The 23,672-nt window shown below is 45.4% G+C and overlaps 1 protein-coding gene across 1 annotated transcript in view; it reads right to left on the bottom strand.

The window, feature by feature from the left end:
* PAPOLA (poly(A) polymerase alpha) overlaps positions 1–23,672 on the bottom strand; it is a 701,574-nt gene that overhangs the window by 286,732 nt on the left and 391,170 nt on the right. Inside the window, exon 13 of the mRNA XM_078660129.1 lies at positions 13,391–13,444. Coding sequence (XP_078516255.1) covers positions 13,391–13,444 — 54 coding nt within the window. The remainder of the gene's footprint in view (positions 1–13,390; positions 13,445–23,672) is intronic.

Genomic DNA, 23,672 nt, shown 5'->3' with positions numbered 1-23,672 from the left:
TTGGCCGTAGACCTGGAGTCCTTAAAACACTCTAGCGCACTATCTGCTTTGTCACCAAAGAGGCGACGGCCATCGAAGGGCATGTCCATGAGCGTGGCCTGGACATTCCCCGAAAAGTTGGCGGACCTCAGCCAGGCATGGCGGCGAACCGCCACTGTCATTGCAATCGCTCTACCCAGCGAGTCCATGATGTCAAGTCCACACCGGATCGAGTATCGTGCTGCATCCCGCCCTTCCGCCAGGGCTTGGGCGAGTAGTTTCCGGGCCTCCTCCGTGCACTGTGGCAGCACCTCTGCAACCGTATCCCCCAGAGAGTGGATGTAACAGCCCAAAAGGCAGGCAGTGTTGACAAACCGCAGCCCCAAACTCAGAGAAGAGAACAGTTTCTTCCCAAACTGATCATACCTTTTGGATTCCCGATCCGGAGGAGCGGTCGGGAATGCGGTCTGGGACGTAGAGGCCTGGATCACCAGGCTCTCGGGGGTGGGGTGAATGGACAGAAAGCAGGGGTCGCCAGGAGCCTGGTGGTGGTGTCGGGCCACGTTCCAATCCACAGGGAGGCCTGTGGAGGGCTTGGACCAGGTGCCCATGAGAACGTCGGTGAGGGCTTTCTTAAACGGCAGTAGAGGCTCCGAGGAGCTTGCCTGCTGTTTGAGCACCTCAGTGAGGAGGTTAGTCCTCAAGGCCGCGACAGGGAGCTCAAGAGCCAAGGCCTTGGCCGCCCTGTTCAACACCACGCTGTAAGCAGCCCCCTCCTCCGAAGCCACGGAGGGAGGAGCCATGAATCCAGTGTCAGGCGAAGTGTCTAGACCACTGGCCTCCCCCAGCTCATCTGCCCAGTCCTGGCTTAACTGGCACTGCTGAGCCAAAGGGTCCTCAGACCCCTCCCAGTCCTCCCCTTCATCCGTGTCCTGGAATACAGGCTGGAATGACTGAGCCGGGTCGTAGGTGAAGGCCTCACCCATCGACAGGACCGGGGCTGAAAGCGGGGTCGTCGTCGTCAGAGGACGGCGCCGGGAGCGACACCAAAGGGGTCGGCGCCAGCGGAGGAGTAGTAAGGTCAACTGGCGTCGACCGGGATCTGGGCACGGATCCCAAGGGAGGGCCAACGGCGTTTGGAACCGAAATCGCCAACGGCGCAGGGGCCGAAGCACCCGACGACGCCGGTGCCCCCGGCCCGCCGAGGCCCCAAGTCGGGTCTGCGGGGCCCGAAGGCACACCAGCAGGCCTTAACAGAGGGAATTGAGTCCTCATGGCATTGAGGAAATTAAGGATCTCCTCCGGCGTCGCTCGCAGACCAGGGCCTAAAGGCATAAAGGTGGCGCTTGCGGCTCCGACAGAGCCACGTGGGCGGTGTTGCCCGATCCCTCTGCCGTGTCGCGCGAGCGGAGTCAGAAGAGCGATGACATCTTTGACTTTTTCTTAGAATGCCTCGACTTACTGAAGGACTTAGAGCCCGACAAGTAATGACGCTGACTCGTCGATAGACGACTGCGGCTCCGCTACCGGTCCTTCGACCTCCTCGACGGGGACCTCGAGCGGCGCGGAGCAGACTGCTGGTGCTCGAGTACCTTGCGGGACCGCTCCCGCCTAGTTTTTGAGGTCAAGGCTCGGCAGTCGGGGCACGACTTGTCATCGTGGTCGGCCCGAGGCAGTAAAGGCACCGACGGTGGGGGTCGGTCACCGACATCAGGCGGTGACAGGCCTCGCAAGGTTTAAACCCAGGCATCCCTATCGGCACCGCAAGTCGATAATCGGCTCTAAAAGTGATCAAAAGAGATCAAAAAAGTTAGTCAAAAAATTACTAGAGTACTGCTCTTCCCGGATCTTCGCTTGCTGGCACGGAAAAAAGAAGAACTGACGTCAGCGAGCGAGGGCGGCATCTAAGTACTCCGACGATATCATCCCAGCGATCACGACGCAGACTAATGACGCGGAGCCGCAGACGACGCCTACCAACAGGCAAGGGTACTGCTGATGAAAACTTTCCGGATCCAGTCTGACGCCTGGGGATATTCTAAGGTAAGGAATCAGACACTAAAGTATTTCTTTCAGATAAGCCACTCAATCATTGGTGCTGTCAAGACTAGATTACGGTAATGCAGTCCTCACAGGAATTCCAAAAGCACATCTTGCTTCCCTTAACACTACTCTCAAAGCAGCTGCCAGAATGGTCACTGGACTCAAGAAATACGAGCACATCTCCCCGGCTCCCACAGAACTTAAATGGCTCCCAGTTGAAATGCGGGCTAACTTCAGAACAGCCTATCTCACTCCCAAAGCCCTACACACCGGCAAACCTGATTACATGGCGGCCAAACTCAAAAAAGCAGGACAGAACGGGAACCTTAGAAGCTCAAACACCCTTCTACTCATACCACTGAAACCTCGTAAACAAAAAACAGCGTCCAGATCATTTGCCGGAAACGAGCTCAAAATATAGAATTCTATTCCTCCCCAAATCAGAACTATTCCCTCCTTTACGAATATCAAAAGCCAGCTCAAAATTCTGTTCCTGTTCCCTAGTGAACCGATAGGAGCACTGTAATAGACTCCTCACTCTGCCTTGACTCTACGCCAGCTAGCCCTCTAACCTGTTCTCTCTGGCACTGCGACTTTTCAATATTTGTATTTCGGGATTGTCCGCATCATTGTATTTGTGTTTAACATGCCCTGTAATTGATGTAAAGCGCTCCGATACCCACCGGTCAGGTCAGCGCTATATAAAACTCCACAAATAAAAATAAAATAAAACCACAGGAAGGCTGAAACGGTGGCGAGGTACCCTTTAACTATGTCCAAAACAAGGCCTTGCCAGGCAAGAGATGAGGCATACGAAAGGATTTCGGACAAGGGTACAGACAGGATCAATTGATTTGGCAGCACACAAAGCCACATTTGTCCCATCAGCAGGCATACATTTTTGACGTGAAGGGACGTCTGACTGGCAGAAGGACATCCATACATATAGATGGAGTGTGCAGGGTTCGGTGCAGGACCCTTGCTGCAACAGGAAATCCTCCCAAAGGGAAGCCTGATCAGAGGACAGATGCTCATGCTTAGGAGTTAGGGATACCCGACTCTCCTTGTCCAATCTGGAGATAGCTTGGGTCCGGTTGTCCGGATTTTCTTAAAAACATTGTGCAGGAGTGGTATTGGTGGAAAGGCTTACAGGAGTCCTGAGCGCTACACTAGATGAAATGAGTCTCCAAGTCCGAGCCGCTGACATTGTACATTCTTGTAAGTGGCAAACAGATCTAAGCAAGGTTCTCCCAAATCTTTGAAGAGCCGAGCTCCACCTTCGGAATGAGACGCCATTTGTGATCTGCGAGGCAACGACAGAGGAGTTAGTTTGCTCTGGCATTCAGACAGCCCTCCAAATGTTAACCCACCAGGAAAATTCCCTGATGTTCCTGCCATGTCCAGAGAAGCAGGGCCTCTTGACACAGGGTCCACGACCTAACCCAGCCCTGCTTGTTGTAACACCACATGGCGGTGGTGTGCGTGAACACCTGACCTAGCTTTATCTTGATTGAAGGAATAAATGCTTTCAATGCCAGGAGATTAGTTTCTTAGTTCCAACAGGTCGATGTGGAGCTGAGACTCCGCTGAAGACCACAGTCTTCTGATCTACATCTCTCCCAGATGGCTGCCGCAACCCGGAAGTGAGACGTCTGTCACTATAGTGAACTCTGGATGGGTAAGAGAGAGGGGTCAACCACTGACCAAATTGCGGTCCACGACCACCACTGAAGCTGTTTTGCAGTTCCCTCCAAAATCTGGATCAGGTCAGAGACATTACCCTGACGTTGTACCCACTGGGACTTCAGATCCCACTGCAGAGCCAGCATACACCAACTGCCATATTTTACCAACATCTTGTAGGCGGCCATGCGACCCAGTAGCCTTAGAGTCAGTCTTGCCAAAATCCAGGATGGAGGCTGAAACATCAGAATCATAGCACGAATATCCTGAAGTCACTGTTCCGGAGGATAAGCCAGAAACTGCACTGGATACATAATATCTCTGAAAAAATTATCTTCTGGGAGGGAGACAGGGGTGACTTTGGCAAATTGTTAGTGAGCCTCAGCAATTGCAGGAGGTTTAACGTAGTCTAGAAGTGGTTGTAGGAAAGTTCCCCTTTTTTTAAATGATCACCCCCACTTTTTGCCTGGTATCTGATGCAATTTTGACCGAGGTGCACTGGATTACTGATATTCAGGTCCCCAGTGTCAGATTCTTTCCCTAAAACCATACAATTGTTTCCCTCAATTGGCAATACCTTTGGCAACCCTTGTAAGTCCCTAGTAAATTACACCCCTGATTTCTAAGGCAAGGATGCTAAAGAGGGTCTCTAAAGGCTGTATTGTGCCATCCTAGGGAACAAACAAGCAAACTGCAATAACAGGCTGTGTGTCATGGTGCAGAGAAAAGTGAAGACATGACATGGACCTCCAGTGTGTCATTCCTACAGAGACTGCATGCAGTACAGGTAAGTCACCCCTACAGCAGGCCTTACAACCCTAAAGCAGGGTGCACTATACTACATGTGTGGACATATCTGCATGAGCAAATATGCCCCTGTGATATCCAAGTCGATTCTTGGATATTACAAGTGAAAAGGAAAGCCATTTGGAGAGCATGTGCAGGACACTGGTAAATAGGAGTACCCCAAGCTACATGATGGCTTCAATAAACTACAGATGTTTAGTATCAAGCATTTTGTCTTAAGTCCATCATTGGAATCAGTGCGTGTTTATTAATAATACATGCACCCAATGGGCACTTTAGAGGTGCCCCCTGAAAATCTACCAACTACTAGAGTGCTACTAGTGTGCTGGTTGACTAGTTTAAAACAGCCTGCCACCACAGACAGTTTCTGATCTTCCTCAGGCGATAGCATGTGCTCTCCGAGGGCAGAAACAATTCTTGCAGCCGGAGGTGTTGTCATCTCGTTCACGCAGGATAGCTAAGTTATCAGCATATCAAGGCAGAAGGCTTCAAATGCCCGTCACTTTTGATATGTGACCCAGGACTTTCTCAGACAGGGAAAATGCCACCCCCTACCCAGGGCCAAGTTGACACCAGAAGAGGCTGGACAATTAGCTAGTTGAGAGGCGTATTCCCCTCTCAGGCTAATACCACCCCTAATGTGGGCTACCTGAAGTGGGCACGACTTTCAGAATTCCACCATCTTAATTTTGACCAAATTAAGCTCTTTGGATCAGGGTCATTCCCATTTCGTACAGGAAGTGGTCATACAGAGGGTGTACACAGCCTAAAGGTAAGTAGCCCATTAGCTACTACCTGCCACTCCCCTTAACACTCCTAAATTAAGAACGTAGATTCGTCAGATCAAGAAGAGGACAAATTAGAGCCACAAGAAAATTGACAACTGAAGACTGCCGTGGACTTTTGCTGCCAAACCCCGCCTGTCTGCCTTCACCAATCTCAACAATTGTGACCAGCGACTCGTCCTGCAGATGACCAGCATCCAAAAACCCCAGGAGTCTGCCGCTTGGAATATACAAGTTACTCGCCTGCATTCTGCAGGCACCGAAGAGCATAGTCCAGTTCACCAAGTTGCAGCTCACCGGCTATCCTGACACTGCAGGTCCTCAGGAAGAGATACCTGTGCTCTTGAAGGTCAGATCTGTCCCCCACCAGGTGAGAGGACACAAAGACCAACCGGAGGGCACAGGACCAATACCCCTTGCAGCAAATAAAGATCAAAAGTCCAGTCCAGACTCCAATGAGACAGAGACTGAGCAGCCATTGAGGGATGTCAGCACAGCAGACACCCACATGCAGAGTGGCCCTGCTGTCCTGATTTTGAACCCTCAATGGGTGAGACCAAGGACCCCAGGGCCCTAGGATGCACAGACCCTGAATCCCAAAGTAGACCCCCAGAAACTGATCGCAAATAACTGTATGAAACATATACCTTTTCTCCCATAGGGAAGCATTGCTGCATAAAGACACAACTAAGTGAAGTATTTACTTGTAAAAATTCATATTTAAGAAAGTATTTAATTGATAACGAAGTTCTTGGTATCACAAAATACATAAAAATACAAGTTATTTTTCCAAATTGGTCTCTGATTTATTCTGGAGCGTGTCTTTCATTTATTGCGTCTGAGAGTAAAAGAAATGCTTAGCACTACCCTCTGATAAGCCTAAACTGCTCGTCCATACTACCACAAAAGAGAGGATTTAGTGTTATCATTTTTGCCTCTGTAAGCCAATAAGGGTTGCCAGACTCTTTACAAAGTGTACCTCATTATGGTCCACTATATAAAGAGCCAGCTTCCTACAGTGGGAGACAACTGTCTGGGCCAATCTCACCTTTAACCGCCAGTCGTCAAGGTAGGAGAACACTGGGACCCTTGACCTCTACAGATGTGCTGTAACCACTTACATCACCTTGGTGAACACCTGAGGGGCGCTGATGAAGCCAAAGTGGAGCACAGTGAACTGATAATGCTCTTGGCCTACCATGAACCGCAGGCAGGACAGGTACATTGAAGTAGGCATCCTGCAAGTCCAGCACTCCCATCTAGCCTCTGTATTAGAGGGCAGACTGTAAGTGAGCAAAGTGAGCATCTTGAATTTTTCCTTTTTCGAGAAGTAATTGAGAGGGCGCAGGTCTAGGATAGGACAGAGACCATCATCCTTTTTTGATGCCAGTAAGTGGAGCAGCAACCACAACGAACTTCTGATGCAGACACCCTCTCAATGGCTCATTTAGCGAGAAATGCAAGATCTTCCTGTCACAAGAGCAACAGGTGATCCTCTGTCAGCCAATCAGGGGACTGTGGCAAATGGGGCAGAGTCTGTTGGAAATGAAGGCGTAGAACCACTGCACAAACTGGAGCACCCATTTGTCTGATGGAATCGCCCGCCCCATGGGCAAGTGATGCTAAATCCTGGACCAACCAGGAGCCCATGATGGTATGAGGGCATAGTAAAGGGGCTTTGAGGTTGTGGCTGCCTGAGTGATGGACTGGTTTGGGTGGATTGGGTCAACCTGTGGTCCTAGTTCCTCCAAGGCTAGCAGGAGAAGCATCAGTGGCCACAAAAGGATTGAGACGCCTGTCGGCTAGGGAAAAAGGATTTGACTGCTATTACCAACCGTAGCCAAGAAGGCAGAATATGGCTGTCACTTGGCCATGGTGAACCCCTATGACCTAGCAGTGGCCCTACAGTCTCAAGTGGCAAATCCGCCTTGCCGCCAAAAAGGCAAGTGCCAGCGAAGGGTATTTCAATAAGGGATGCTTAAACATACCCCAAAAAGCCAGTTATTTTCAGCCAGGCGTGACATCGGAGTGCCACTGTGGAAGAAATGGATCCACACAGTGAGACCGTCGTATCCAATCCACATTTTATCGTGAACTTTGCTGTATTTCTCGTAAGGGGATTGATCTTGGAGGTGGAGGCCTGGATCACCAGGCTCTCAGGGGCAGAAAGCTAGCTGAGGAAGGCATGGAGATGGCAGCAGGAGATTGTCCTGTGCACGGGAGTGCATGTGCAGGGCTTGACGCAGACCCCTACTAGGATATCAGTGAGGGCTTGATTGAAGGGGAATAAGGGTTGAAAAGAACACACCCTGGCTGAGGCACCTCTTTCAACGTCGTAGGAAGCTTAAGGTTCAGGACTTCAGGCACTCTCCGGACTATCATTGCAAAGAGAGTCCCATCCTCTTTAGCCTCTGTGTGAGGGGAGAGGAGGCCAGTGTTCTGTGAAGTGTCCAGACAACTGGCGTCGCCTGGATCACCAGGCTCTTATGGGCGGGATGCTGGCTGATGAAAGCATGGAGATGGTAGCATGAGATAGTCCTGTGCACAGGAGTGCATGTGCAGGGCTTAGCCCAGGCCCCTACTAGGATATCAGTGAGGGCTTGATTGATGGGGAGTAGGGGTTGAAAAGAAGACACCCAGTGCTGAAGCACCTCTTTCAAGGCCATAGGAAGCTGAAGGTTCAGGACTGCTGAAGCTCTCCGGACCATCATCGCAAAGAGAGCCCATTCTCGATCGGTGGCTCACCAGGACACACGACGGAGGTGTTGGGTGCAGAGTGTTCAGGGATTGTGGATCTGGAGAACACCAGCGTCCTTTGTGTTAGTTTCTGTGGACAGAGCCGCTATCCTCAGGAGTTCTGGTCTTCTTCAAAGGCTGGCAGTCTTCCCAGGGGTAGTGGAGGTCGCAGGCTGCAGGACAGGCATCGTTCTTTTTGAAGGGTCTTTGAAGTGGCAGACAGGCCTGTAGGGCTGGGGCCAAGTTAGTAGACGTTGTTCCTTCCCTGCACAGCGTCTCTGTCCTTCTTAGGTCAGCAGGAACTAGTTTCAGGCACTGGGGGAGCCACATAAATACTCGATTTAGGGGCGTTTTAAGGGAGGCAACCCTTACCTGGGGTGTCTACACCCTCAATTATGCCACCTTTCTGTGGGAGGGGGCATAGTCCTAGCCCTGATTGGAAGAGTACTACCATCTTCAAGATGGCGGGACTGAAACATGTGCTGCACCTCACCTCCTGCACCTTAGGGGTGGAGTTGGCTGAGGTGGGCAGATCTCCTATTCTTCCTAGTTTATCCGAACTGTTTTCCTGCCCAAAATGGGGTTCTAAACGGGGACTGCCGTCTGCTGCTAGCAGCAGAAGCTGGGGGTAGTGTTACAAAGGCGGCAGGTCTTTGAAGCTTCCCTCTTGAGCACTGTGCCTATCCTGGGGGAGGAGACTTGACACCTCTGCCTAGGATGCGCTTTGTTTTTAGTCCCAGAGAGCAGGGGCTCTCGACTCAGGGGTACAGAAACATGACTGGTGGTGGCAGGATGCCTAAAGCAAGTCTGTGATCACACCCGGGGCGGGAGGTTTTGAAGGGACACCTCTGGGGTGCCCTCTGAGTGCATGTTTCAAAAATCTCACACTGGCATAAGTGTGGGTTTATTGAGAGGTGTAGTTTTGATACCAAACACTCCTGTGATCAGAGAAGCCATCAAGGTAGCTGTGGAACTCGAGTGATCGAGCTGTATTGTAGTGGGCATATATGCTCACACAGATATGCCCACACTTGAGACATAGTGCACCCTGCCTTAGGGCTTGTACGGTCTGCTAGAGGGGTGACTTACCTATACATTAGGCAGTGCTAGATAGCATGGCACACAGGCAGTGTGCCAAGTCAACTTTATGGTTTAGTCTGCACCAGGGCATGCATGTTGCAGTGGCAGTCTGCAGGGCCTAGGTGAGGGGTTTCTAGGGGACCCCTTAGAGTCCCAATGCTCTAGGTACCATTTAACGGGGACTTACAGGGGGCCTGAAAGGCCAATTGTGGAACAGTTATAGGGAAGAAGCACTGGCACAGTGAACCTTGTTGGAGTGGACCCTGTGAAGTACAAACAAAACCACATAATTTTCCATGCAAAAAAGGGTGGAGCTAACCATGTCAAAAAGAGGCACTCTCTTGCACAAACCTTTACTAAATCGCATCACAACAAGTGACTTTAACTAGGACAAATCCAAAAAGGTCTAAAGTGCCAGGATATAACATTTAATAGTGTCTACTGCAAGCCTTGCAGGTCCCAAATGCAGAGCAATGAATAAAACACCCAGCAGATTGAGTTGCAAAGAGTCTGTTTTACCAACTCTACAACAGGCCACAAAACTGTCTAGTTCCCGGTGTAAATGGACTTCATAGACCGAAACCTGGTAGCAAGGATGATATCGAAACTCATATCCAGATGGTCGGGGTACCACACTCTCCTGGCTCAATCTGGAGCCACTAGGATGACCTGGGCCTGGTTGTTCCAGATCTTCAAATGTTTGGGCAGGAGTAGCAGAAGCAGAAAAACATATAGGAGTACCATGTTCCACTCTAGCTTGTCTTTTCTAGAGAGAGCATTCTTGGGTACTCCAATGCTCTGACACTGCATGCTAGACGGTGGTGAAAAGATCTTGTGGTACCTCAGGATGCAATCGCCACTCATGACTTTACAGCTCCTGACAGCTGAGCCAGTCCAACCTGGCATCTAAAGATCCCACTAGGTGGTTCTTTATCAGGAATATGCCCTGGTGTTTCAGCCAGCTCTTAGCACAGGACCAAGGCCCTCACTTTGCCCTGCTTCTTGCAGTATTACATGGTGGAGGTGATGTCCATGAGTACCTTTACAAACCTTTTATTGATGGACAATGGGAAGATCTTCAACACCAACAGATTGATGTGGGGCCAGGTATCTGCTGAAAATCAGAGTATTCTGATCTTCACCTCTACCAGATGATATCCCCAATTCAGCAGAGTCTTGTATCACCACCTTCAGCTCTGGGAGGGGACGGGTGAAGGATTTGTCACTGATCACATTGTGATCGAGCTACCAACACTGCAGATCTTGTGCAGTCCATTACAAAATCTGGATGGCATCCACCAAGTTCCTTTGGTGTTGGTCCCATAGAGACTTACAATCCTACTGCAGAGCCCACATATGCCACCTGACAAAATAAACAAGCAGTATAAATGAGGCAAGCAGGCCAAGAAGCCTTAGAGTTTCCCTCACCAGGATCCAGGGCTGAAGATGGAACATCGGCATCATAGCCTGAATGTCCTGGACTCATTATGGAGGAGGAAAGACTCAGAACTGCACTGTGTCCAAGAAGGCTCACGCAAAAAATGGAAGTCTTTGCGAAGAAGTAAGCTGCGACTTTGGCTCATTGATCGAAAACCCAATGTCAGGAGGTTCAAAGTACTCTGTAGGTGGTCTACGACTGACTGTGCGAGCCCACCTTTAACAGCCAGTCATCAAAGTAGGGAAACATTGGTATCCCCAAACTCCGAAGATGGCCAGAGACCACCTCTATCCCTTTTGTGAACAACGAACAGGTGTTGGCAAGACTGAAGGGGAGCACGGCAAACTGAAAATGGTTCTGGCTGACCTAGAACAGTAGGCATCGTCTGTTTGACTGGAGTATGGGCATGTGAAAGTATGTGTATTGCAGGTCCAAGGCAAATATCCAGTTGCCCAGATCCAGAGCAAACAGAATTTGGCCCAGAGAGAGCATCTGAAAATTGTCCTTCCAATAGAAGGTATTCAGAGGGTGAACTTCTAAAATAGGAAGAAGGCCTTCATCGGTACGGGGAAATAGTGGGAAAAACAACCAGTCCCTATCTTCGAGGTCAGCAAACTCTTGATGGCACCTTTGAAAAGTGGAATGCACACATTTTGCAATAAGATGGATAGGTGCTCTTGAAGTGAGAACTGCTTCAGAGAAGGCGGAATCTGTGGTGGGTCACAAAGAAACAGGAGGGCATAGCCCTGCTGGACGATCTACCATATTCATCTGTTGGATGTGATGGACTGGTACTCTGGGAGAAAATGTTCATCCAACCCCTCACAGGTTAATTGTGTGCCACAAAGGGCATGGAGGCTTATGCCGCAGTTGAAGGGGACTGGGATAGTTGGTGCCCTTGGTTATCTGCAGGTGGTTTGCCTGATCCCAGTTCCCAGCCATGAAATTGCTGATTTTACTGCAGAGGGGGAAGTGGGCCAGGCACAGTCTATACACCAACCTTCTGCAATAGCCCTGAAGGACTGAAAATGTCTGGCAGGTGTCAAAAGACCCAAATAGCACACTCGGGCTCCAGAGTGGAATGAGACTTTTGCAAAAGGCATATAAATGAGGGATGCCTGGGCATCTACCGAAAAGCCTGTGGATCTCATTCATGCATGGCGGCAGAACATCACTAGTACCAACACTTTGCCTCAAACAACTGGTAGTGTCCAGGTCAGCTCATATTATATATTTTGCCGCATCCCGACCATGCTGAATGGTTTTAGCCAAGGAGACACTGAACTCTTCCAGGACTGCCAGCAAGATACCCTTGGCCATGTCCCAGAGGTCATGCATATGATTGTCTAATAAGCAATTGGCACTGACCAACTGCAAGGAAGGCTAGGCTGGACGGAGAGAATATTTGCCTCCTGGACACCTCAATTTCATCTCATTGCCTGGAGGGGTAATTGAGAACCAATAAGAATTAACGCGGTCATGGAAGATTGTACCGCCAAACTCTCAGGTTTAGGACACTGCATAAGAAGAACAGGTTCGCCAGACGCTAGTCTGTAGCATTTCGCCACCTGTTCACTATTGGGGAAGAACAAGGTTGCGGTCAGACATCGGAAGACGCGGCACTGGGGCCAGCCCGGATGAAGAAGGGAATGGAGCAGGTCTTAGAGCCAGAATGCAAGCTAGCACTAACAATTGCAGAAGCACAGGAGGTTTCTAGGGTCTAAGAAGGCACCAAGGGCAGACCCACCAGCAGTGAGCAGACTAGAGGACCCAAATCCACACTAGAGGGAGCCGGAAGAGAGTAAAAAACACACAACATGGCCTGGTTAAATTCCTCAACCTGTTGCAACCTCACAGATGGTTGTGGAAACACGAGGCGCATGGGTAATAACTGTGGATTCTGCTCCTAAATCAGAGATCAGGAGCGAAGCACAGTGGCACCTTGATGCGTTCCTGACTTCTCTGTTGATAGGAGTGGTAGAATGAGGTCAAGCCACACTTCATCTGCTTGGGTTCACACGTCAACTTAGACTTAACCGAGGACCTAGACTACAATGCCAACCTGTTACAGGATAGGCCTCAAGAGAGGGAAAGGGTCGGCAGCAGGACTTGCAAGGCTCTTCTTGATGTTAGGCAACATACAGTTCCGCTTCATGGTCTCGAATTGCCTTAGGGTGCATAAGTGCACATTTGTCAAGCAACTGAGTCATACCCAGAGCCAAAACTCCAGAGGCACACTTCGTGCAGGTCTGTCACCAACATCTGTTTACGACATTCACAGTTAGAACCCTGTATTTTTAGATGGAGACACTGTTTCCTTGTACACTGGAATTCAGTTTAGAAAAACAAATGGTCAATCAGCGAAAAAGGGGAGCAGAGTAAGAGATCTGCGTTTACAAGGGCAGAAAAATAAACAAGCATCAGCACACAGTGGGGACACTTATATGGGGCTCCACTCCATCACTTCTGGTGTGGAACGAAGTCAACCCTAAGCTACATGGAACAAACTGGCATCACAATACATAAGAACTGTGTGAAATCTTTCAGATCCAGCCTGGTGCCTGGAAGACAGTCTAAAGGCGCAGAATATCCATCAGAAATTGTTTGACAAAAGTTCCATTTAAAATAAACAATCTATTACAACTAATTTCCATTTATTGGTGAAAATACTACAAAATCATGTCTATTTGCTACTTTACCATATACTATTGATTTCTTTTTAAATACTGTCAAAAGATATTTAAAAACTAGAAATATATAATGGAAGCTTACTAGTTACAGATCACGTTCACTATGGTTGTGCATTCTACAAGGTATAAATGTATTCTACTATACTCACCATTCTAGCCGCTGTTTTTCTGTTGGTGCACTTGCTAGGAGTACAATGTAATGCCTTTGAAGATAAAGAATATATGGCCATTATTCCGCATGTGCGACATGCCAGACAAACAAGATGCTTGACTGGAAATATAAATAACAAATGAAAACCAATAGTAGATTAAATCAAGAGTTAGTCCTGGTGTTAGCCTATTACACGGCCATGTAATGGGTAATTAGCCTAATTTTAGAACAGTATTTGCTCCAACAGTCATGTCACCAATAAGAATTCACATTTGGATGTAAGCATTTTCAAATGAGGGAAACAATCAAAAGCAATGATGCTACAGCTTTGAGAAGGTGCCAAAATAATGCAGAATCCTACTACTTAGCAACATCCACTGGAAGTCTTGACTTAATTCAAATAAGCTATGCGATTACTACGGATCTGTATACAAATATGAGCACTCATTCAAATTCACTTCACTGATGTAACATTAATGAATCAAAAGAACTATATGGTTTGCTTTTCCAAATAAACTGATGAACAATGATTTTTATAAATAGATTGTATAAAACTAGAGATGGAAGTCACATGAATCATCCCAATTTATTCAACTGGGAAGGATGAAGGCTTGAAGTATAACATCTGATAGGGTATCCTAAGTCAATTACTTGGACATTATATATGGAAGAGTAACAAGAAGCTACTTTAGTCCTGGTGAACTAAAGAGGTGCGCACTGTTTGAATCCTAGTTATTAAGGATCTTGTGATCTATGTTTAACAGACAGCGGGTGGTAAGACACATTTATCTGTTGCATCATTTCCTGGTATGGGCAAAATAACTACTATGGACCAACTTCTGGCAAAGAAATGTGTGAATTGTACAGGCTTGTGTAAATAGGGAATGAAACTGGAATGACAAGACTTCTAAGTAGACGATGTAACGCTCTACTGGTAGATCTGAGCTATGTCTCTTGGACCTGCTCACATCCTACATATCCTTGTTAATTTAGTAAATTAGTCTGAGATTTCCAAGGTAGCTCACTGTGTCTAGCTGAGAGAACTGGGTAGCAGCCTTCACTGCCATTGACTCATCATTTTTATTTACGCACTCCAGCGTCTAGGTAAGCTCTATAATACAATGGACAAAGGCTCTGTGTGGAATTGTTATGTTCCTACGAGTGGCTGAGGTCATGTCTCCAAGGAACTATATATAGCATTTTGTTCTTTTCTGGTTTATGTCTTAGTATGTCCAAAATAGTTTTCTTGTGAAGTGACTTCCAGGAGCCCTACAAGATAGCTATATAAATGTGGCTCCTGTCCTCCCATTTACTATTAATTTAGAGGCTTCCAATTTCGCTCAAATATTCCCATCATCTCAGAATTTTAGTAATGGAGGATACTTTCTAGAATAGGTCCTCTGAATTTCAAATATTTCAAGCCGGATGGTTGTAAACCGCATTTAGTAATCTTAGCAGTACCTCACGCAATTCTATCATGCACACAAGTGGATCATGAAAAAGTCCCTAGAAATCTGCCCTCATGAATATATGTTACGTTTCTCAGCACCCAAGCTAACATCTGCTCTGTTTTGAGTGTTGTACACTGAAGAATCTCATCTTACGGGCATTATGCATCTCAGTGCCAACATGCGTCTAGTTAAGTTTTTATTACAAAAAAGTGTAGAGCCCTTAAAGTCTTTGAGAGAAGACCACAGAGTGGAAGGATATTTTGAGGGTTCCATCAATGATGTCTAACAAACCCTGTGTAGAAGTAACTGCACACAAAATGCTGTAACAAAGGTGTACATTAAATCAGGTTTCAACATTAAATCCATACACATTTAACAAGTACTACATACTAATGTAAACGTTGATGTGGTTACACCGCCTCTATAGTTTAACATTGAATAGTGTTTTGAAGAGCCAACCTTGTCCTTAACATTCCAAGAGAGACGTGTATGCCTTACATTCATTTTAGAGATGGAACCAGGCAGACCCTGTTACCAATGGACACAACAATTAAGATGCCTTCTGATGCCCTGCCCTTTAGTCTTCCCTACAACTGTAGGACTGACCAACACTCCCTATTGTTCAAGTGATACCACTTAAACAGTCATTAAATGCAGTCCTGCTTAACCAGGTCACTAAACATAGCCCTTAAAAAAATGTTATCACTTCAACCAATGGCTAGGGTATTGATAATTACAACTCACGTAAAAACTAGTACAACAAAAACAACCCACTTAGTGACAAAGAACTAGGAAAGGATTATCTAGGGTGAGAGGAAAAAAGAACTGCCTAAAGAAAACCTAAAACTCAGAAGATACACACCCAGAAAAATGGTGCCTGTCGCAAATCCATTAAACAGTTGATCGAAATTTCACATGCAACTTTTGACATATACAACACAAAAAATGAATTCCCTTTTAGCATACTCATCAAAAACAAATCTTAATTACAGCACAACTATTTAGAGGGAAGCACTTCCAGTAAAATGGGAATACAATAGTTTGATTGTACAAATATGGGCAATAAAAAATTATATGCAATAGTAGAAGGATCTCAAATAGAGCAAGATCGGACTAAAGAAAATACCATTAAAATTAGAATCTACATGCAAGTCATCAAAAAGAAAAAAATATGCATAAATCATAACAGCATACCATGTTAATATGTTAGTACTCTATTTAGCCAATATACATGTAGCAACATGTGTACAAATATAAATGTATGCCATAAAAAGGGGTTATACATAGAAAACTATTTTAGTATGTTTCTTCTTCCATACATTTAAACAGTTGTTTTATCACACTTAGTCAAAGTGAAAATCTATGCTTTAGGTGGGGATACATTTTTGGCTCACAAAAATAATTTTATTTAAACAAATAAACTACTCCTCACAATGTACAGATTAGAAAGCTTATAATGAATCGAGGTACAATTTTCGTTTTAAAACTGCTTACCAGTGGGAGAAAAGGGCATCCAACAAGTTAGCAGAATATTAAATCAATCAACAAGAAAGAAATCGACCATGACAGTGTCAGAAATGGGCAAACCTAACTGTGCGAGTCTGGTTCTAAGGCCTGCTACTATTTAAAAAACACTTTGGCATTTCTAGTCGGCCTTAGAGAGGACTACACCGGATGTTTGCATATTCCAAGGAGACCAACCAATGGTGCAACTCCAAGACAGCAGTTTCCAAACTTCACACAAACAGCAGACCAGGCTATCATAGACTAAATTTAGTGTTAATCTTCTCCTTTGAAAGCCAGTGACTTTCATTTACACCACTCCAAAAGGCAGGAAACATTACATTTGTTCAAAATCTATACACCTGTTTTGCACAGATGTTAAGAGGAAGCTTTCAAAAACATTAGACGATGTGCAGTCAACAGTCAAAGACGGACATTGATAGAAAGATAGGAGCCTTCCAACAGTTACCATAAAAATAATAACATTATTCGTATTTCCAGTCTTTATTTCCAATCTTTTCAAACTGGATTCAAAGATGAGAAATAAATGAGCTTCAAGAAACAATTTATGGAGAATAGCAAAGGGAGTCATTCTGCAAATATACTCCGCGCTCTACTAAAGAAGGCATAAGGTTATCCATATGGTCTCCTAAGTTCCTAGAATGGCAGTAGGCCGTGGAAGGCTCTGCATGAGAATAATTCTGGAGCACAAATGTCTTAAGATCTAATACAGGTAATGTATAATATTACTGAGTACATGTTTTGGACCCTTGCCAATCAGAGACAATGTCACAATAAATTAAAGGTGAAAAACATTTGAACGTGATGGGTTCAATTGAACAGACCACATGATATGTTTAGTACACTTACAGGGAAGGGTCCCTAATAAAAGAAGAGCTCTCATTCAAATGAAAATCTTCTGAAATCCTAATTATAAGATCGTTGGAATGTGGAATATCACCCAATCTCTACCGAAACAGTGTGTGATTTAGAAGACCAAAGCTTGGTGCTTGCTAATCTCCTGTGGTAATGGCCATTAAAAAATAGTCTTAAAAAAGGAAAATGCACACGTGCAGAGGTAGCTATGGGCTCGTGTTAATTTAGAAGTGTTACAAAGGGACAGTTCCGTCCAACCAATGTGACTGCTTCAATACAAACACCAAACAAGATAGGAAAGTTACATAAGTAAAAATATTGTTTCCCCCACAACATATATTTATCTTTTACATCAACTAAGTGGGATTTCTTCTTTGTTAAGTAATGTGTGAAAGGAAACTGAGGGGGGTTAAATGAGAAATGTGGCCCCACTGTACTGTCAGTAATGAGATCACGACTCCACGTTTACATGCTTTTTATAAAACAGCTGATTTCTTTGAACCTGAAAGCATCTCTAAAAATGCAAACCCGTGTTCCGTGTTATCTGGGCAATTAGGAACAGTGTATCCAACATATCATTTACAACGGCTCTCTCTTTAGGAGGTCAAACTTCAGTTGAGAGAACGTTCATGTTTTTTGGAAAAATGTGGCCAATACTCACTGAGTAATGCAGTAATTATAAATATTGTACGCTCATTCCTCCTACACAGATAAGGGCATGGTAACAACGTCATTATTAGGATCTGAAGTGTAAAGAAGGAATAATCACACAATATTTAAAAACACTGTTACTGACTGCACCAGTGTGGGCACAGTGTTGGGTCTTTCTCAAAGATGTTTTTTACTTATGCACTGAGCCATTCTTTTACTCTTTCATAAACTATAGTAGATGATAGAAATGTGCAGCCAAATATTGCCAGCAAAAGAAGTGGACTCGTTTCTTCATCAAGTTGCAATATACAGTAGCAAAAGATTATACATACATATATATTTATTTTTTTAAACATTTTTTTAAGGAGGGCATTGCCAGATATTTCATGTTGCTTATGTCAGGATATAGCATCATTAACAGACCTGCCCTTTCAGAAAGAAACGCAGGGACATCTGAGGTTCTCCTTCAAAGGTATGGGAAGTCAATGTAGATGGGGGGATTCCGTTAAAAATCTGCTCAAAAACTGTGTTGCATTTCATTTAAGCATTTACAAATATTGTAGTGTTTCCATGTACATAAGGCCAACCTGTTCCGAGCACAGTACAACAGGAACTTGGTGTAAGCAAAATTCAGACATTTAAGATTTATATGCAGCATCCAATTGCCTTTTGATCAGAGCATCTTAAATGTCCAGAGTGGTAAACATGCCTGGCCAAATAAACTCAGGGGACTCCAACGTGAATAAGTCATGATGGCTCCAACTCTAAAAGTGACTTATTTTCAGAATATGTTTATGCAAAATCGTGAAGACCAAGATACCATTATCAGAAGACTTGCAGGAATCAAGATGTCATTTTCTGGAATGTGCATTTCACGATACACACGTGATAGGTGGGTCTGCAAGGGATTCTGTTAACAGATGAGGGTTTGAGTCCAATTCAAGTCTGAAGCATATCACATTTCACATTTTAAAAGGGACTTCTGAGTTTACAGACCGTTTTTATCCAAAGGAGCGATCATTTGTATGCAGTGGGAACTTCTTCTCTCAGATAACCTACACCAGGCACATAAGTCACCCAATCTACGGCAAACTTTAATGGGTCTCAAAAACAAAAGGTCAAAGGAACGTAAATCATGATCTCTTCCTCAGCATGGCATTTAAGGCAATGTGTACATATAACCTGATGTCTTGTGGCACACTAAGACGCTCAAGGTTATGCGTAATGCAAGTTGACAACTTTTCATGCAAGTTGAACCCAGAGGCCTTCCGGGATGTGAGACAAAGAGGTTGCTTCAGCTATCTTGGAGTGAATGCATAGATAAATCTCTTTTTTGCATGCCAAGATTGAGCTTTCCTTCTAGCCAGGATTGGGGTGTCAACAGTCTATAGAATATCCAGCTTGTTAGTATATGCTAATATTTAGGTTGTTCTCGCCTGCCACCCCATTGCCCTCTCGAGCCTTCCTCTTTGTGCGACGGAGTATATTTGTGGAAATCGGTTGGTTAATACTTGTTGGAAGAAAGATAGTTATGCTGAATGCTGTGTTTCTTATTGTAACTTCTTGATAAAATGTATGAAATCTACAATGACTTCAAAATGAATTTCTACAACTGAAAATTGACTCGTGCGGATGGTAACTTACACACTGAGGTGAGAAGGATACATCCTAATTAGTAACATAAGGAAAGTTCCACAGGTAGATCTTAAGAGCAAAGTCATACTTTAAGCTGGACATAAGAAATTACATTTGCGAGCCAAGGTTACCATTTTGAAACTGTTAAGAAGAATTAGTTTAGACTAAATTGATGTTTGGAAATACTAGAGCCTCTACATTTTAAATTAGGTTTGGGTTCCAGGTTTATCATAAGCAGCAAATCTGGTTTCAAGTTTAAAGTTATTGGGCACTCCAAGTGTTATCTTCTCATCCATTTCTACCGGAGACACCTGTGATCATGTTCCCCTTTACACGTTTCAACTTGGCCACTTCCTTGTTGCATTGCCTCCTCTATGTAGGCTGCCCTTTCTCTCTCCACACCTATAATAGGGTTTACTCATTTCACCCTTTCCACGTTCCCATCCCTTGACACTTAACCTACATCCAACCTTTTCTCTATCCTATAGCATTGTTGTGAACTCTGGATTGCCCAAACTTAGAACTGCACAGTTTCCTTCCCACTATCACATCCTCTTTGAAGACTCTGGACATCTTGGTGATTTGCGCCTTTGTTATGGTCACATATTCCTAGTTTTTGTGTCTTCTCTAGTTTACATCTGAAGCATCAAATTCCATCATCTCCCAGGTGGAGTGGTGTTGAAAGAAAAAAAAAACATTCTTAATACCACCTTTATTCCTACGCTGTAAGGTCCTTCATATTAGAAATCTATAGGTAATCCTTCCAAGATTGTGGTGGGATTGGTAACCTACTGCACAACTGTTAGTGGATGGATATGTGCACCAGAACTGCATCTGTACCCATAAGCACGCCCTCACCAGTTTCCATAAATTAAAAAAGTCAAATCAATGCAAGCTTTCTAGTTGTAGAATGGTTGAGAGGAGGGGTCTTATACCGGGAACAAGGATATAGAATAGGAGCAATAAAATCACCATGAAAGTAACTTTATTGTTCTCATCCATCCTCACTCTTTCCAACACCCAACTTGTGTGCAGCTTCCACATTTGAGGAAGGAAAAGAAGCTTCGGGCAGCTTATGGCTAAGAAACAGAACTTCTATGAAAACTCTCACTCCAAGAGGAATCATTGTGAGCATACGGACAGTTCACATAGGTATCTGACATAGATCACAGATCAATTTCAGATGCGTTAACTTTGGGACCGTGCCAGACATCATGTAGAAGTGGAGCTCCATTGACATGTACAAAGGATGATTTCTTAACAACTATCAGACAATGATATAACATTTAAACAAATTTGTTGAGCCGCATGCTGGAAAAAAACAAGACTAACCCAGAAAATCCAGGATGCCTAGCCACCCTCTATGGAGGTGATCTCCGTAGAGGGTGGCAAGGCATCCTAGATTTTCTGAGATAGTCTTGTTTTTTTTTACAGCATGTGGCTCAACAAATTTGTGTAAATATGCCACTTTAACCAACGTTATAGAAGGCTGAGTATGCAAGGAGGGAGAGAAAATGTTAGCACCACTCACCTGGAAGCAATCAAATTACACTAATGCTGTCAGTCAACGTTGCTTTTCATGTTCCCCATCCTATTAATACAAAAACAAAAAAATAAAAAAAGAACCTTGGCACCTTAGGGTCTCAGGTTCACCGTTTTCCTATTAAGTGAGTACTTTCAATTAACTTGTTCTGCCGAAGTTGCTGCAAAATCCAAAGGTCAGAAAAGCACATTCCCTAATTATGTGTAGAGAGGGTAGTGCAGACAAGCATGACATTTACTTTGAGAAATAGCTCTTCAGCTGAGGAAGAATATTAGCAAGAAAAAACATGCTGGGATGATTATTAAGTTAGTCAAGATGGAACCACACCAGCACTTCTCAAAACCAAGGGAGGAGGAGTTACTCTATCACTGAGGAAGCTTGAGGAAACTTCAAGGTGCAAAGGCCTGTCTTTCCCGTATGGGTCTGGCAGCTGTTATGCCCTTGAAGAAAGTTATCTTCTACGTAAGTTTAACGTCACACTGGTGCAAAAAGATGTGTGCATTAACTTGGCCAGACCCGGTCTCAAGTCGCAAAGCAAACAGGATACCTTGCAGAGTGAAGGAACAGAACAATACATATGAGATGACTTGAATAATTAACTGACTTTGGAGCATGGTTCTCTAGTCTAATTCTAGAGGTGCTAATGGCTTTTTGTAGGAAACTGGGTTTTTGTTGCAGCAGTCCCCCCACTTTTAACTTGGTATTTGATGCAACTTTGACTGGCGTGCACGGAGTTCCAGCTAACCAGGTCCCCAATGCCAGTGTTCTTTCCCCAAAACTGTACAACTGTTTACCCCAATTGGCAATACCTTTAGCACTCTGTAAGTCCCTAGTAAATGGTACCCGCTGTACCTAGGTCCGGAGATACTAAAGAGGGTCCCTAATGGATGCAGCACGAATTGTGCCACATTAAGAAATCCTTCACCAAACACATGTAAAGCTGCCACTGCAGGCTGCGTGTTTTGGCGCAGACAAAAGTGAAAACACGACATGGCGCACATCCCTGTGTGCCATGCCCCCTAACACTACATGTAATATTTGTAAATCACCCCTACAGAAGAGTTTACAGCCCTAAGGAAGGATGCCTTAAATTACATACAAGGACATTTATACATGGGCAGACATGCCACTGTGCCGGTCAGTTCCATTACTATCAGTACAAGTGAAAAGGGAAGCCATTTTAAAACATGTGCTGGACATTGGTAAAAACGAGCTTCCCAGCTACTTGATGGCTTCACTGAAAATAGGTATGTCTGGTATTAAACATCTCGTATTCACATACCTACTCTCATTCCAGTGGTGGATGTGTTAATACATGCACCCAGAGGGCACCTTAGAGGTGCCCCTTGAAAGACTACCAGCCTCTTGTTGTTTGGCTGCCGGCCACCAAAGACAACTTTGTCACCCCCCAGAGTGAGGGCCTTTCCTCTCAGAAGGTCAAACAAATTCTGCACAGGAAGAGCCCCTTCCACAGGATGACCTACTGATTAGCATTTTAAGAGGCAAGCTTCAAAGAAGCAGCCGCCTATGAAATGAGAGTCTGGCTTCCCTCACAGGAAAGGAAGCCAACCCCCTTTGTACAGAGCTCCTTAGCATCTGAACAGGCGGGAAAATTAGCTAGTCAAGTAGTCATCACCCTTAACGTGGTCTAACCTGAAAAGGACACAACTTTTCAGAGTTGGCCGCCTTGATGATGGAAAACATAAGCATTCTGGAACAGGGTTATGCTCACTTCCCACAGCAAGTGGTCATTTAGGGGTTGTAGTGACCTCATTGGCTACTACCCTACACTTCACTAATGCCCCTAGATTCAGTATTAAGGGAGCCCCTGGCACCAGAAAATCAGATCATGTCGACCTGATAGAAGAAGACAGACTTAAAGAAAGAGTCAAAAAGAGCAAGAACAGATGAGCCAGCAACTGACATGGCGCAAACCTTGCCGGGCTACCTGCCTGCTGACCAACAATTGAGCCAAAAGAAGATTTGTCCTGCAGCTGCAGAGTCCCCAAATCCTGAGAGACCTGCCATCACTTCACCCAGGAACCAATAACTCTCTTGAAGCAGCAGACCTGCAAGCACCCAAAGAGACCTGACAGTGCTTCTAGACCATGAAAAACTGACGCCTAAGGACATCACTGCACCCGTTGCTCCAAGTCAGAGTTGAAGTGGGCCAATGGTGTTAGCGTGGTGTCCTCCAGAGACAGAGTCCACTGGGGTTTCGCCTCTCGTGGACTTCATGTCACCTGTAACCTCTGTCCACAGGTCCCTCTCTACCGAGACTCCTCCCTGTAAGAGAAACCAGATGCCTAAAGAAACTGCAGCACCCCGTCACCACTGGCCTTTGGAGAAGAGGACCAAAGGTGTCCCTATGTCCCTGAGCAGCATGAGGCCTGGGCCCCCTGTTGGCTCAGTGCGACTAGCCTCCCAGTCAAAGCCTGCAGCCTTTTTATGTGAAAAAGCAGTCCCCATAAAGTATCATTGGGCAGCAAACGCTATTTTGCACCACTACACACGGCCGCCCTAGTGCGGCTAGTGCGGCCTTAGACCTTGCCCATGACTCACCTCAACTCCAGGAGATTGATCCTGTACGTCGCTGTACCGTACCTGAACGCCATACTTGT

The sequence above is a fragment of the Lissotriton helveticus genome, chromosome 9 (assembly GCF_964261635.1).
Source record: "Lissotriton helveticus chromosome 9, aLisHel1.1, whole genome shotgun sequence".
Classification (NCBI taxonomy): Eukaryota; Metazoa; Chordata; class Amphibia; order Caudata; family Salamandridae; genus Lissotriton; species Lissotriton helveticus.
The sequence above is the reverse complement of the archived record's forward strand: the minus strand, read 5'-3'. Positions and strand labels throughout refer to the sequence as shown.